General features: G+C 37.1%; 2 protein-coding genes across 3 annotated transcripts in view; one reads left to right on the top strand and one right to left on the bottom strand.

Moving 5' to 3' along the window:
• The first annotated feature begins 4,165 nt into the window (after positions 1 to 4,165).
• On the top strand, positions 4,166 to 9,789 carry SSB (Sjogren syndrome antigen B (autoantigen La)). Its single transcript, XM_009576869.1, has 11 exons — positions 4,166 to 4,420; positions 5,880 to 5,983; positions 6,151 to 6,325; positions 6,480 to 6,587; positions 6,688 to 6,788; positions 7,034 to 7,105; positions 7,190 to 7,232; positions 7,951 to 8,091; positions 8,462 to 8,645; positions 8,817 to 8,948; positions 9,674 to 9,789. The coding sequence occupies exons 1-11, from the start codon at positions 4,355 to 4,357 to the stop codon at positions 9,769 to 9,771; spliced, it is 1,224 nt and encodes a 407-aa protein (XP_009575164.1). The 5' UTR covers positions 4,166 to 4,354; the 3' UTR covers positions 9,772 to 9,789.
• METTL5 (methyltransferase like 5) overlaps positions 9,778 to 13,911 on the bottom strand; it is a 4,420-nt gene continuing 286 nt past the window's right edge. Inside the window, exons 2-7 of one of the 2 annotated variants that reach the window (XM_009576873.1) lie at positions 13,127 to 13,241; positions 12,500 to 12,681; positions 12,019 to 12,101; positions 11,668 to 11,719; positions 10,909 to 10,958; positions 9,778 to 9,890 (exon numbers count right to left, since the gene is read on the bottom strand). In XM_009576873.1, coding sequence (XP_009575168.1) covers positions 9,837 to 9,890; positions 10,909 to 10,958; positions 11,668 to 11,719; positions 12,019 to 12,101; positions 12,500 to 12,681; positions 13,127 to 13,241 — 536 coding nt within the window. In that variant the 3' untranslated portion in view covers positions 9,778 to 9,836. Of the gene's footprint in view, positions 9,908 to 10,908; positions 10,959 to 11,667; positions 11,720 to 12,018; positions 12,102 to 12,499; positions 12,682 to 13,126; positions 13,242 to 13,911 lie in introns of both variants that reach the window. The other variant, XM_009576872.1, reaches the window with a different exon arrangement.

Below are 13,911 nucleotides of genomic sequence, written 5' to 3'. Positions count from 1 at the left end.
GGGCCGAGGGCAGCGCTCACGCTGCAGCCAGGCTGAGGTGTCCGCGGGGCGGGAGCCTCGGCCACGGGGTCGAGGTTGTCCGAAGAGGGGTATGTTGCCGCTGTAGCAGCATGGAAGTGTCTTAGAACAAACTGATGGTCTCCTAGCAGAGACGTAAGGTTCAGGAGCTGACATTTCTATCAGTTGAATACTTTTTGTAAGAAATTCCTTCTTACATTGCACTGATTCTACTCAAAAACCAGCTGTGCAAATAACATCTGTGATGATGAGTGGTGGCAGTTAATCCTTACCTTGAATAAAAAGCTGTTTTGATGTAAGCGTCTGGTCAAAAGGCTCAGACCTCTTACACACGGGTTCCTGAACAATGCATTGCATGAATAACAGTTCCATGTTATTTTACTGGAGAACGTTGGTTTTTTTTTTTTTCAAATAAAGCCTTTCACTCTCTCTGTTACAGTAATGGTAAAAGCAGTTGGCCTGCAACTAAGCTTTGTCCAGATCTTAAATCTGTAAACAAAATGACTGATAAGACGAAAATCCACTTGAGAGTTCTTCCTGGAATGATCTAGGTAATACAGTGTGGAATCAAATTGTTCTAGTTAAAGGGCTTGACTGTCATTTTCCAATTGTAATTCAAATCTCATGCCTACTTGCATTATTTTAACTTGTTTTCATTTTGAGTAGTACTGATACAGACTGTTGGCATGCAGAAGGAACAACTCAGTGTGGTCTACTAAGAAAGCACAATAAAATCTCATGTAGGATTTTGCGTGCTGTTCAGACTGTGGTGGTGCTTCAACGGAGCTAGCTTTTTATCAGCCTTCATTGCTGCACAGCAACTGGAAACTATTGATCTGGAAGTTGGATCCAGAAGACTAGCTTGTGCCAAATGACTGAGCTAAAGAATCTGAAGAGAGCATGTGCAGCAAGACTAGAATTTCTCTTAAATTAGAAGGCTGCTTCTGCTTTTATTCTAAATAGGTTAGAGCTCGATCAGTGTCTGAACTGAATTCCACATATTGCAAGTTTGAGTCTTTCTTAGTCTTGCCTTCAGTTTGTTGTTACTTGCAGCTGAACGGGTGCTTTTTAGAAAAACTTTTCCAGGTGTAAGACTTAATCTGAAGGACTTGTCCCGGGTCTTGAGGTGTTTTGCACTTCTGTATGGTTTGGGTTTTACCTTGAAAATACTGCTAAGGAAATAGACTTTGTTTTTCATCTCTTCTTAGCAGTAGAGCTGAGGCTTATTATGTGGAAAGCGAGTTGCTGGTTCTGGGTATTTTGGTACCCAGAGTGAAGCAGACTGGGAGAGTGGTGCACTGTGAGAGCTGGGGAAGTGCAAGAATATAACAAGGCTGAAGGAGTTTAGGTGGCAGAAGCTAGGTGAAGACAAAAGCATATCTTCTTCCATTATGCTTCACAGCACTATTAGCTTGGCATTTCTTAATGGCTTCTTGTGTATCCAGCAGTAAAAAGAAGGCTGTCCAGCATATTTCAGACTGGTGTGGTTTTTGGCAAGGCTAGAAGAGCCAGGCTACCGTGGACAGATTGAGGGGGAGTTCTCTTTAAATGGCAAAACCAAAGCAAAGTCAACAGCTTTACGAACGGATTCTTTTGTAACTATACTATCTCAGACATGCTGCCTCTGCATAACCCTCACCTTGTTAATTGGGGTAGAACTGCTGGTGATTTGGCAGCATGCAGCCAAAAGGCCCCAAGTTGATTTTAAAAACAACTTGTATCAAGGGAAAATTTGCTCCAAGAAATCCATGCACTATTCAGTATAACAGGTGAAACAGCGTAGACCACTGAAGGAGCAAGCAGATACAGCCTGCTTGGAGGCTGGTCTGTATTTCACACTACAGAATAGTACAAAGAAGCTGTCTCCGCACAGCTCTTTCTTAACAGTGTACTTGAGACTGGCTGACCGAATCGAAGGTGGCAAGGGAAGATTCCTCTGTCCAGCTCAATCAGTGTGCACCAGCAGATTGTCGCTGTTCTAGAGTTCCAGAATATATTGTTAATGCATTTTTCTTAAAATGGGATACATGACTAAAATCCAAATTAATTTTTTTTCTCAGAATATGCCAGAAAGCAAATTTTTTCACATCTCTTAGTAAATTAGTATGTCATCTCAAACATTAATTGAGCTGTACTGTGAAAAGTGCCCATAAGAAAATGGTTCATTTAAATATGTTGCCTAGCGCTTAAAAAAAATCTGCCAAACCTGGAGGTTGTGCAATGTGAGTTAAATCACCAAACTAAGGTTCAAGAATATGAAGATTCACATAGCTGCCATTCAGTACTTTTTTTTGACCCTGAGGATAGTTTAATGTCAAATCTAACCTACTACAACTGCTTGCTGCCACAGAAAGGTGTTTCTGATTTTTTTTTTTTTTTCTTCTCCTGTCCTCCCTGCCCTAACAGCTCCATCACTAGTGTATTCTACAAGCTGAATCAAGTCAGTGATAAATGTATCTGATGAAACTGTTCTTCCCTTTCTTTGGTGGCTTAACTTTCTCTTGGATCAGGTGTTACAGTAGCACACAAGCAGTGTGGTCAATTAATTGATCCAATGGCAAAAGCTGAGACTACTCCATAGACTGCCACTAAATTACACCAAATTAGGTATAATGTAAAATAGAACACTGGTTTCTCACAAGTCGGGTGTTGGGGACAACATCACAGGGGAGTGTTAAGATAGTGCTAGCACCTGAATGTGGTGGTGAACTAAGTCAGTCTCCTGTAGTCACAGTGGGTAATGTGAGACATCTCTAAAGTAACTGCCACTGTTAGCTTGTGTACTATGGCCTGGATTTTAGTGAAGCGCTTTATAGACAAATGGGTCATGCTCTGAGCGTAGCTGTCAACTAACACTTGCTGAAATCATGCTTTAAAGTGTGTTACAATGTTAGGTGCAGGTGGAAGTCCAGTAGTGGAGACCGGGATACAAATTTTAAGGCTGTAAGTGATTAAAAAGATTAAAAAAAAGATTAAAAAAAGATTAAAAAGATTAAAAAGAACTACAAGCAAGTCGAAGGATGCAATGTAGCCTTGAGATCAGGAAGAGGATGAATACTGCAGACTGCAGTAGGCTGAACAATGATTGGTGAATTAAACTACTAAAGTAAGATGGGGCTGCCAGGCGGGTGTTCTGATGAAGAACATAATTTCCTGTGACAAGGGAGTCTCAGGGGAGTTTTCCCTGCTTCTACGTTGTCAGTCATCTTGATGCTTTGAAAGGTGTTACTGTCCTGCGAGTGGCAAAAGAGCAGAATGTGTATGCTTAAATCTCCCAATAAACTGTGCAAGACATGAGTGCAAACCCATCTTCACCAGTAGTCTTAATGATCACTGATTGGTGTACTGGGGTAACTGAGGGTCATGAAACTGCTTCATCTTCTATAGCTGGATTTAACAAGTGTGATAGTGCCCAAAGGGAGAAAGAAGAAATCTGTGCTTCATAGTTCAAAACTGAATTCAAACAGATTTCTGAAAGCTTTATAAAGCTGCGTTTTTCCTCAAGGATTATTCTTCACACTCTATCCTTATCTTAAGAGCAACTAGATAAGACATTTTCTGATCCCAGTTAACCTTCTGGCCAGTAGCTGCTTTCTTACCAACCTTCTAGTACAGGTAGTGACTGTATCTGATGTACTGGGATTACACGCTTAATGCCAGTTAAGGGAGGAAGTTACTTTCAAGTTAAAACATCTTACCCCTTATCAAAGATGCTTGATTTAATATTCAGGCAGAACTGCAGTGAAGACAGGTTTGTAAAGGAGAGAATAGACATCTTTAGGATGTACTAATAAATGCAGATATTTTCATTCCTTCCTCCAGTAAGTTCCGTGAACTTTTGAAGATTAATTAGGAGGCAGAAACTTCAGAAAAGTTTCTAACTACACCTGTTTAGGAGTATTAAACAATTTTTGTTATTGATGTTTTGTCTAGTGATTAGAGGTTGGATTTGACTTAAAGAACAAATGTTGTTGGCTCTCAGGTTTGTTGCTGTTAGGATCTGTGAGGATCTGTGCCTAGAAAAAGGTAAATAACAAATAATGCTGTACAGTGCCACCATTTTTTTACTTATCTTGAATGTAGAATGCCAAATGCTGCCTTAACAACCAAACTATTTTACTTGGGTTTTTTTCCAGTTGTTTCATAGTTTCCCCCTGGAGTTCTGCAGTCATGTTTAAAGTTGGCTCACAAGCATAAACATACGGCTAAAGAACTTGTTATCTTGTTTAGATGAGGCTGCAGTGAAATGCAACACTATACGAATATAAGTCTGTAGAAAGTACTATTGGATACTTAGTGCCTTTGTTCTGTATTCTCTTCAACACAGCTGGTGACAATGGCTGAAAATGGAGATGGTGAAAACATGTCTATTTTGGAAACCAAAATCTGTCAGCAAATTGAGGTAAGTTCAATTTACAGCTTGGGATTTGGACCGACATGTAGTTTTGGAGACATTCATTGGTAGGGACTTGGCTAACAGGAAGTTAACTTTATAGGAAGTTAGACTTGAATCTTCAGCTCTTTAAAAAATGTCCGTCACAGGTCTATGACAGGTATTTAATACTTTAAGATAATTCATAATTGTAGTCTAGAGTTCCCTGTAAGACCACCACTTAAAAACACAAAAGGTTTAACTTGCTAGCATTTTAGGTGCTATAGCAAGTGAATGTATCATTAAACAATTTATTACTATGTTCACTGGGATTATTCTATCTGTGCAAATAGGAAGATGCATTTTAATTCTATGTCTTAATGTTTTTGGGGAAAAAAATCCTACTCGGGAATCTGTGCTGGTCGAAATATTAGCACGTTGCATAACTTGTTATTATGATTTACTGCTTTGTAATTTATTGCTACAAATTATAACTAAACTTATGTGCCTACTTTAGATTAACTATTTCTCACTATAGAGGCTTAGAGGGTTACCCTACAGTGGAAAACTGAGCACATCACTTAAAATGACATCTAGAACAAAACTGTTTTCCTGAAGGACAAAAACAGGTGAATCCCCATTAGCATATGGAGCTTAGTCATTATTTATTGGGGGGGGACGGGGGACCAAACCAAACCAAAAAAAACCCCAAACAAAACAAACCCAAAACCAGAGATTTGAGGAAAAATAGCTGAGAAGGCTAGACTTCTGGTAATGTGAGTTTGAGGTATACTAGAGGGAGAGGTATTGTTGTAAAACTTGCACTGACTTTTTAAAGCACAATGATACTGGTGGAAACATTCCAACTTATCCTAGGCTTCAAGTATTTGACCCTAGTTAGATGACTGATAATAAGGAAAGAATCTGATTAACTTGTGTATCTTGTACTGAATTGTCTTCCCATGTTGGACATGATCAAAATGAGAACATAGTAAATTAAAGTAAAAACTTTTTTTTATCTTGCAGTATTGTCTTGAATGAGACCTAGAAACTCTAGTCTATGTATATGATTTCTCAGTGTGGCAAATACAATATTCTTGCTTATACATTCCTTAAATAAGGACTAAAACCTGAATCTGTTGGTGACAAATTTGACTTCTGACTGCAGAGCTTGATTAGGTTGATGAACAATTATGTTAACAGAATAAGCTTTACGCCTTTCCTAAACAAAACTGCAGTCTACCTTTGCCTCATTAGTCCCACTGGATGAAGAACTGGGGTTTTTTACAGCTAACGTGTTGCAGCTAACTTTTGGAAAAGTATCACGTTAAAGCAGGAAGTAATAATTTCAGAATTTCTAATTGGTCAGATTAATGGATTTCAGTATGTCTCAATCCACTGCAGTAAGTTGTCAGATGAAAACAAGCTTTTAAGACTGAATATTCAAAGACAAATCTCTCTCCACCTCCCTCCCCCTTCTTTTTTGCAGTACTATTTTGGCAATCACAATCTACCAAGAGACAAGTTCCTAAAGGAACAGATCAAACTAGATGATGGCTGGGTGCCTTTAGAAGTAATGATCAAATTCAACAGGTAAACCAAAGTACAACTAATCTGGCTGGAAGGGTAACTTTGAGATATTTATCTCTATTTGGGGCCAAATGTCCCTGGTCTACATGTACAACTCCTATTGCTGTTTTAACATTTGGCTTCAGCTTTGCCTGTATATTTGTAATAACCTGTGTCTGCTTACTCAATAGATTAAGTCGCCTTTCAAAAGATTTTAGTGTTATTGTAGAAGCACTAAGAAAATCCAAGACTGGTTTAATGGAAATAAATGAAGACAAAACTAAAATCAGAAGATCTCCAAACAAACCCCTTCCTGAATTAAATGACCAGTATAAGGCTGCAATTAAAAACAGATCTGTTTATGTTGTAAGTAAACTTCTTCCTTTGCTCTGTGCTGTTCTGCATGACCTCGACTGAAAACCATCTAAGTAAAGCTTGAATTAACTTATACTAATAGGTTATTATTTCTCACTGAGTGTCAGTTTGTTGCATATAATTGAAGCTTGTTGCTATCTTGCAGAAAGGCTTTCCACTAGATGCAACTCTTGATGATATCAAAGAATGGCTTGATGATAAAGGTCCAGTTGAAAACATTCAAATGAGGAGAACATTGCAGAGGACATTTAAGGTAGCTCTTGCGATGAACAGTTAGACCTGGGGCAGGGATCCCCCCTGGACAACATTCTGTTCAATTACGCTAACACTGAATGTCTCTTACCATTTAACAGGGCTCAATATTTGCAGTCTTTGATAGTGTTGAATCTGCTAAGAAGTTCACAGAGATCCCAAACCAAAAGTACAAAGACACAGAGCTGATAGTACTTTTCAAGTAAGTCCACTTAACTGATGTATGAACTAATAAATGGTGAAGGGTGGGTTTAGACAAGAACTTGGCTTGACCTGAGAAGTGTAAGTTTCTACACTCTTGTACAGGCATTGATAGCTGTACCTTCTGGAAACTAGCATCTCAACTCCAAAAGATAATCTCAACTGTTTCTTGGCTACTGCTGTCTTATAAAGTAATTATAATGGAATACTTTAAGTGGTATTAACTTAGCTTATATTCTGTTGAAGGGAAGAGTATTGTACAAAGAAGAATGAAGAAAGGAGACAAAACAAAGTAGAAGCTAAAGCAAGAGCTAAACAGTAAGTCATTATCAATTGAAGTACCTGGTTTTGCTCACCTGACCACACTTGAACCAACTCTTAACTAATTTAACTTTTCTACAGGGAAAAAGAAGAAAAACAGAAACAAGCAGCAGATGCTGAAATGGTATGGGTTTCTTAAATCTCTATACCTGAAAACTATGCAATGCTTGCTTTTCTGTGGATTGAAAATCCATACATAACAAACATGCTCCTGCAGCTACGTTTTGTAAAGCTAACGTACGATATTCAGAGTTTGAAATTCTATAATATAGAGCATTTTCTAGAAAGTCCCTTCAGCTTCTCCAACTAACCTACAGTAGGACTTTGTTTTGTCATGGTATTTAATCTTATTTTCGAGAGACTAATTTTGTTTAAAGGGTCATATCCTGAATTTAAATTATTAGGCATGTTTACCTGTTCAGAATTGATCCTAAATGCACCATTGAGATGATCTCTTCTGTGGTATTTAAAAGATCCAGTAAGGATTTAATCAGTATTATATAGATTTTCAACCTGAGATGTGAGCCTTCAGAAAACTGTTTTGTAGAGTTCAAAGAGTGTAACTCTCTTACAAGAAAGGAGTCCTAAGTTCCACATAAACGTATCATAGTAAGCAAAGAAAATTTAAAGGAAAAAAAAGAAAGGTGGGGGGAAACACCATGCAAGACTTGGACATCAGCATAAATAAGCTATGTAGCAAGAATGCTTGGGTTACTGATGGTGCTAAGGGGGGTGACTTCAATTGCTTATTTATCACTATCATGTTTTAATAGGATTGAAGGGGAAAAGAATATTCAAGCTTGACTCTTCTACAAAAATGTGGGTTTTTTTATTTCATTTAGAAGTCTCTGGAAGAAAAGACAGGATGTCTTTTGAAATTTTCTGGTGATCTAGATGATCAAACATGCAGAGAAGACCTCCATGAGGTATTTTCTGATCACGGAGAAATCAAATGGATACACTTTGTCAGAGGTGCGAAGGAGGTCAGTAGAATCTTAGACAAGGAGTTAAGATCTCTGTATTAAACTGAATGATTAAATGCTTGTTCTCTTATGTAATAAAATAAATTAATTATTTGACTTGTGGAATTGCAGAATATTTAGAGAATTAAATTATTCCCTTAAATTCTTTCAAAAGAACAGATAAAGGTTCCAGCCTTCTCAGTTGATAAGGTCAAAACTGAGACTGAGAATGTTTGTTAGGACAGTCTAAGGGTTTTGCTTCAGTCTAGACATTTTACATCATGCAAGAGTAATGAACTTGCTGAGGGTACACAGTGGGATATGTTGTTCATCATTCTAGCTGAATGTTTTCACAGTAAGATTGAAATGCAAATGCCACTCTCTTTTTAAGGGAATTATCCTATTTAAGGATGTTGCAAAAGAAGCTCTGGAAAAAGCCAAAGAAGCACATAATGGAAACTTACAGCTTCGGAACAAGGATGTTACATGGGAAGTGCTAGAAGGAGATGCAGAGAAAGATGCTCTGAAAAAAATATTGGAAGATCAGCAAGAATTGCTGAAACAGAAAACAAAAGGTCCTCCTTTTATTGATTTAAGCATTTATAATGTCCTCGAAGTGGCATTGTGTGAAAGTAACTGTAAATAGTGAATACATACTAAACACTGACTAAATGTAAAGCATTCTTTTGAGCTTGCCAGTTAAAAGACAAATGATACAAAGTTCCTGACATCTTATATCCCCACAGGGCGCAAAATTAAAGGAAAAGGAAGAGGGGGGAAGATACCTCAAGGTGCACACAAAGGAAAAGTACAGTTTCAGGGCAAAAAAATAAAGTTTGAGAATGAAGAAGGAGGTGGTGAAGATGATACTAAAATAGGTATGTCATTCTGTGCACTGGATGCAGCTTCTTTAGTACATGGAGCTACTTTCTGGAAAAGTACTCATGTTTCTTACAAGTGTTTCAGATTTGGCCCTACATTGTAGTATTTCTGTCCTCTTGTCAGTATCAGTGAAGTAATTTTAAGAGTCTTGTGCTTGATTCCTTCCAGAACTGTCCAAAAAGCATATTAAAATAATTACTAGATAGCTGAGGCTGTACTGCAGGGGTGTTCAAAGCATTCTGCATTGAAAGATGGTGGTTGTCAGCAACATTACACAACTGTACAGACCCAGTCTCCTGAATGGTGATTGATTTTTTTTTGTTGGTTTTTTCCTTGAGGGTATGAGAAGACTAATAGTTCTGCATATTGCTATTTAGCTTGGAGAAGATGAAGAGCTAAGCTTCTGCTCATTAGATATGGCACCTGCTTAAACAAAACCCAGTGAAACCTACTCCTGTTAGATTGTATTCCTTCATTTCATACCTGCCCTCCTGCTGTGAAGTTACACAGGGAAGAAGCTCTTCAAAGTTGGTGGTTTAGAACATCTCTAAAAGCTTTAAGTCACAGTAATAAGTAAACCCTCTAGCACAGCGGTGGCTGTGGATAAACTAGAACTCATCCTTGAATGCACATGATAGGAAGGGTTTGTTTTTTCAGAAGATTTCAGGTAATACTGAAATGCTTTCCTTTACCATAAATGACTACATATTCAATCTTGCAGAACCAGCAAGTCCCAAGAAGAGACCACTAGAGGAAATGGAAAAAGAAGAACCTGCACCAAAACAACTGAAAACAGAAAACGGAGATGGAGATCAGTAATACTAAAATTAAAAAGAAAAAATTGGTTTTATTGTTCCATTTTCAATAGGTTTTTAAGACATGCCTCAGTTCAGGAGTTTCTTGGCAGAAAATCTAATGAAATCCACTTCAATGTCAACCTATAATGAGAGGAAAGCTTCATTTTGTTGGGTTACAGCTTTTTTTTTGTTGTTTAAGAAGCATGTTTACTCTTAACATACCACCCTGGAAAACTCTTTTATATAGTTTTGTTTATACTGTGAGATCCTCTCAACTTCTCTGGCACCTCATTCAAATGTAAAAGGTTCTGGACTTTGTAATCTTGCGGTTATGTTAAATAGCAGCTGCCAATAAATTCAGAACTTAAAACTGCTTACTACTGAAGCCTGGATGTTAACGTAGTATAAAGCTATAACTGTGAAGTAGCAAAGCTGAAGGACAGACTTCCATCATTTAAGTTCAAGTCACTAAGAGAACAGGTACAGCTGAATAAAACTTCTAGTCTTTGCTACTGAACATACCTAACAGTCTTCAAATTGTGTTCAGTCTACTCCAGGATTCTCTCTACTTTGCCTGTGGTAATGGGATAGAGGTCTTTTAGGCCAGCATTCAGCACCCAGGAACTTGCTTGTGGGCTTAAGCTTCCATACTCTGCATCCTGACTAATCTTCTGTTGTGGGATGAAGTGCACAGCTTCCTCCTGCCCCCTCTAAGATGGTTCTATGAGGGATTTCACTGGCTGTAGCTATTTGCAGTACAGAGCGTAGAACACTGAAGTAATGCTACAGCTGTAAAATCCTAGTTACTCTGGCCTTCATTACTTAATTCAGTCTAAGCTCCTGTTGCAGATAGGATCAAGCAAATAACTACTGAAAGTTGAGTCAAGGAGGCTACCCTTAGGTTTTTCACATCTAGTTGCAGTGCTGGCTTTAATCTTTGTGTATAGCTTTGACTTGCATCACAATTGTTCTTTTCCCTGTTCAACTACAAAATGTAGTTACAGCAATGGAACTTGATGCCATCATAGTGAACTTCTCTCAAGTGCTGTGAGCATTCCTCATCCAGTATATACGGCCCTAAAACTTAAATTTTCTTAAGTAGAATTTATTTACCTGCCTAGTACAAGACAGAGCATTTTCTCAATTATGTTATACTTACTGATTTCTTCTTATGGAACTTGTATGATGCTGGTAGGTCATATCTAAGTTCTGTGAACAGTACAAAGAATACTTGTTACACTAGAACGATTATTAGTCAATTGACTTACAGCCTACACCCATGTTCTTCTATTTCTTCTATTGCCTACCTCTTGCCCCCTGACTAGGTAACTGTTTTGACCTCTGGACTAGATTATGACTTAACATTTAAGCCAACCACATCAGACAGTAAGTGGATGGCTGAAATGGAGAAATGCAGTTGTGTTTCAAGCACGTGTGCAACTTCCACGTCTCAAGTTGTATGACTGTATAAAGCATCCAGCTGGTGATATTTAAGAATCAGGAAGATACTTGAACAACTGTCAGAAAAATATCTAGGTGACTATAAGGACAGGATGCTTTTCTGTGTGACAACTGACCTCCACTTTGCTTTTGTTATTCAGCAACAATCTCCTTTTGAAGTAGGAAGGTAGGTAACTTGTGCTTGAAGGCAAAATCTAGTCCAGAAAGAAATCCAACTCTAATTTTGCACAGAAAATGTATTCCTCAGAGCTTTATTAAGTGCCTGCTTGTGTTCTAGCCAGGTAGCAAGGTATATTAAAAAAAAAAAAAAAGGGGCTGCTTAAAAAAAAGTGTGTCATTTTCAGTGTTAAGTCACATTTAAATTTACCTCAGGCTGTTAAGACTGGCTAGTAGTGTTACAGATACTAGCCCCCAACGAAATGATGGTTTTTTTTCTTTAACAACAAATTAATCTTACCTGCTACGACTTCCATCTTCACTTCCCATTCATCTGCTTTCTTTTGAATGTGCTACAATATTAAATAGATACAGGTGCATTTAAAAGCTCATTTCTACACTGTCTTATAAACATCTACACCCCTGTACTTATTTAAGAAGTCTCCTGTGCTTTTGCTTTTCAAGCTGAAACATTAGATCACATACTTATCTTGATGTATGTGAGATCAGTTGACATGATTAGTATTTACCCAAAACAAGTTTCATACCCCATAAAGGTGTGAACAAATCAGTGAAGCTATAGATGACATCATTAAATGCCAGCTATTCCATTGCCTGATTAATGCTTGCCCTACTAAAATGAAGAACTTACCTGCCGTGTTGAAGTTTTGTGAAGGGAATATACAGCTGTTTTTGCCATTTGTAAAGCAGTTTTCAGAAAAATCATATCCATTCCTAAAAGAATGATGAAATTACTAAAACTGTTAAATGCAAGCTTAAACTAGAGGATGTAAAAATAATCTTCATGCTTCAGTTTTTCTGGAGTAATAGCTATTTGAGAAACAGCACTGAATACATTAAGGTACAGAAAGTATTTCTAAAACTTACCCCATTGCTTTTAGTAAAAGAGAAAAATGATAGGGATATGAAATAGTTAGTTTATTTGAAATCCAGCGATTGTTAGTTACAATGATGAAACTGTTAATCTGTACTTAGGAAACTGATTCCAGATCAACAAAACTCTAGGTAATTACAATAGGTAATTGTAATAAAGAAGGGAGATGTTTCATTAGAAGTGTTTTCCTTGCTATTTCATTCCTAATAATTTCTAACTGACTTTCAGGATTACCAACCTTTGTTATGCTTGGTACCAAACGGAGGGTTCATAATAACTGTGTCAAAAGTCTCTGACATGTTGTCAGATAAAGAACAGACATCACACTGAACGATGTTGACGTTCGTGAGCTCAAAGTCTTCAATATTGCTATTAAATATTTCCAGTGCATCTGCATCTATGTCAAACCCCACACACAATCTATGAAAAAAAAAGTGCCACATATTAGTCTCCTGCAAACTAAAATGGTGTTTAAATTCTATAGTAAAGTTTTGAAAGGGAACTGTGTACACAACTTGTTTTATCTAGGAAATGTAACAAGCATACACTATAAATTCAGTGCTGGTAAAGATGCGAGTAGCGCTGTTGCCCTTTCTCAAATATCTTTTTAAAGTCTGTGAAGGAAGTTTCATGTGTTCCTTTAGTGCTTCAGGGGAAAGCAAACATTATGACTTCCAAATTCATGGCAACTGTCCATCTCTTCCGCTATTTGAATGGTTATTGACTGTCTAAACATATTAAATAGCCTCATTATGTACCAGATTAGATACCTAAAATTAGTTTAGTTAAGCATTGCTATGTTCTAATCTTATTTTCTACTCCTCTATGCCAGAAAAAAATACAACCAGAACTTAGTATTACTTACCCTGCTCCTAACATTGCACTTCCAATGCTGAGCATGCCACAACCACATCCTAAATCTGCAATTGTTTTGTTTTCAATATCGTCAAAAGTATTGTGAATTGTATAAAGCATACATGCTGGGGGGGGAAAAAAACCCACAGGTAAATAATATCAAATGTGCATCTGATTAATCAAGAAAAGCTACTTCTGCCTTCAGAAAACTCCGAAAAGGTTTCTTGTCATGCAAAATTAAGCTGATGTAATTCTTTTTCATTTATATGTGAAAACAAGTCAAAAACATTTTGATGAGTTATAGAACTCTAGATCTTTGGTGGAGAGATTACACATAGAGCTGTGATTATTGTTTGTGGAAAAAGTATGCCTCTAAATTTGCCTGGGGAAAAACAATAGAAGGATGTAAAATATTGGAAAAAATCATAATTAGAGTATGGATGAGTGTCTGTATATACACTTCTACTGTTTTTTGTGTGTCATGAAATAAGTCCTTTTCAGCTTTCTCATTTACATATTAAGATGTTTCTATCACAATTCACTTGATTTTTGGATTGTACATTAACAGTATACTTCTAATGAAAAGAAGTTAACAATAGAAGGATGTAAAATATTGGAAAAAATCATAATTAGAGTATGGATGAGTGTCTGTATATACACTTCTACTGTTTTTTGTGTGTCATGAAATAAGTCCTTTTCAGCTTTCTCATTTACATATTAAGATGTTTCTATCACAATTCACTTGATTTTTGGATTGTACATTAACAGTATACTTCTAATGAAAAGAAGTTAACA

Source organism: Fulmarus glacialis, unplaced genomic scaffold, assembly GCF_000690835.1.
Source record: "Fulmarus glacialis isolate BGI_N327 unplaced genomic scaffold, ASM69083v1 scaffold46424, whole genome shotgun sequence".
Classification (NCBI taxonomy): domain Eukaryota; kingdom Metazoa; phylum Chordata; class Aves; order Procellariiformes; family Procellariidae; genus Fulmarus; species Fulmarus glacialis.
This window is presented reverse-complemented; position numbering and strand designations above follow the sequence as displayed.

What these genes read in the sequence shown, in the direction of transcription:
- SSB (XM_009576869.1), top strand. Translation starts at nt 4,355, where the DNA reads ATGGCTGAAAATGGAGATGGTGAAAACATGTCTATTTTGGAAACCAAA. An exon ending in AAATCTGTCAGCAAATTGAG is followed by an intron (nt 4,421 to 5,879) that starts GTAAGTTCAATT and finishes TCTTTTTTGCAG; the next exon opens with TACTATTTTGGCAATCACAA. An exon ending in TTGTCAGAGGTGCGAAGGAG is followed by an intron (nt 8,092 to 8,461) that starts GTCAGTAGAATC and finishes TCTCTTTTTAAG; the next exon opens with GGAATTATCCTATTTAAGGA.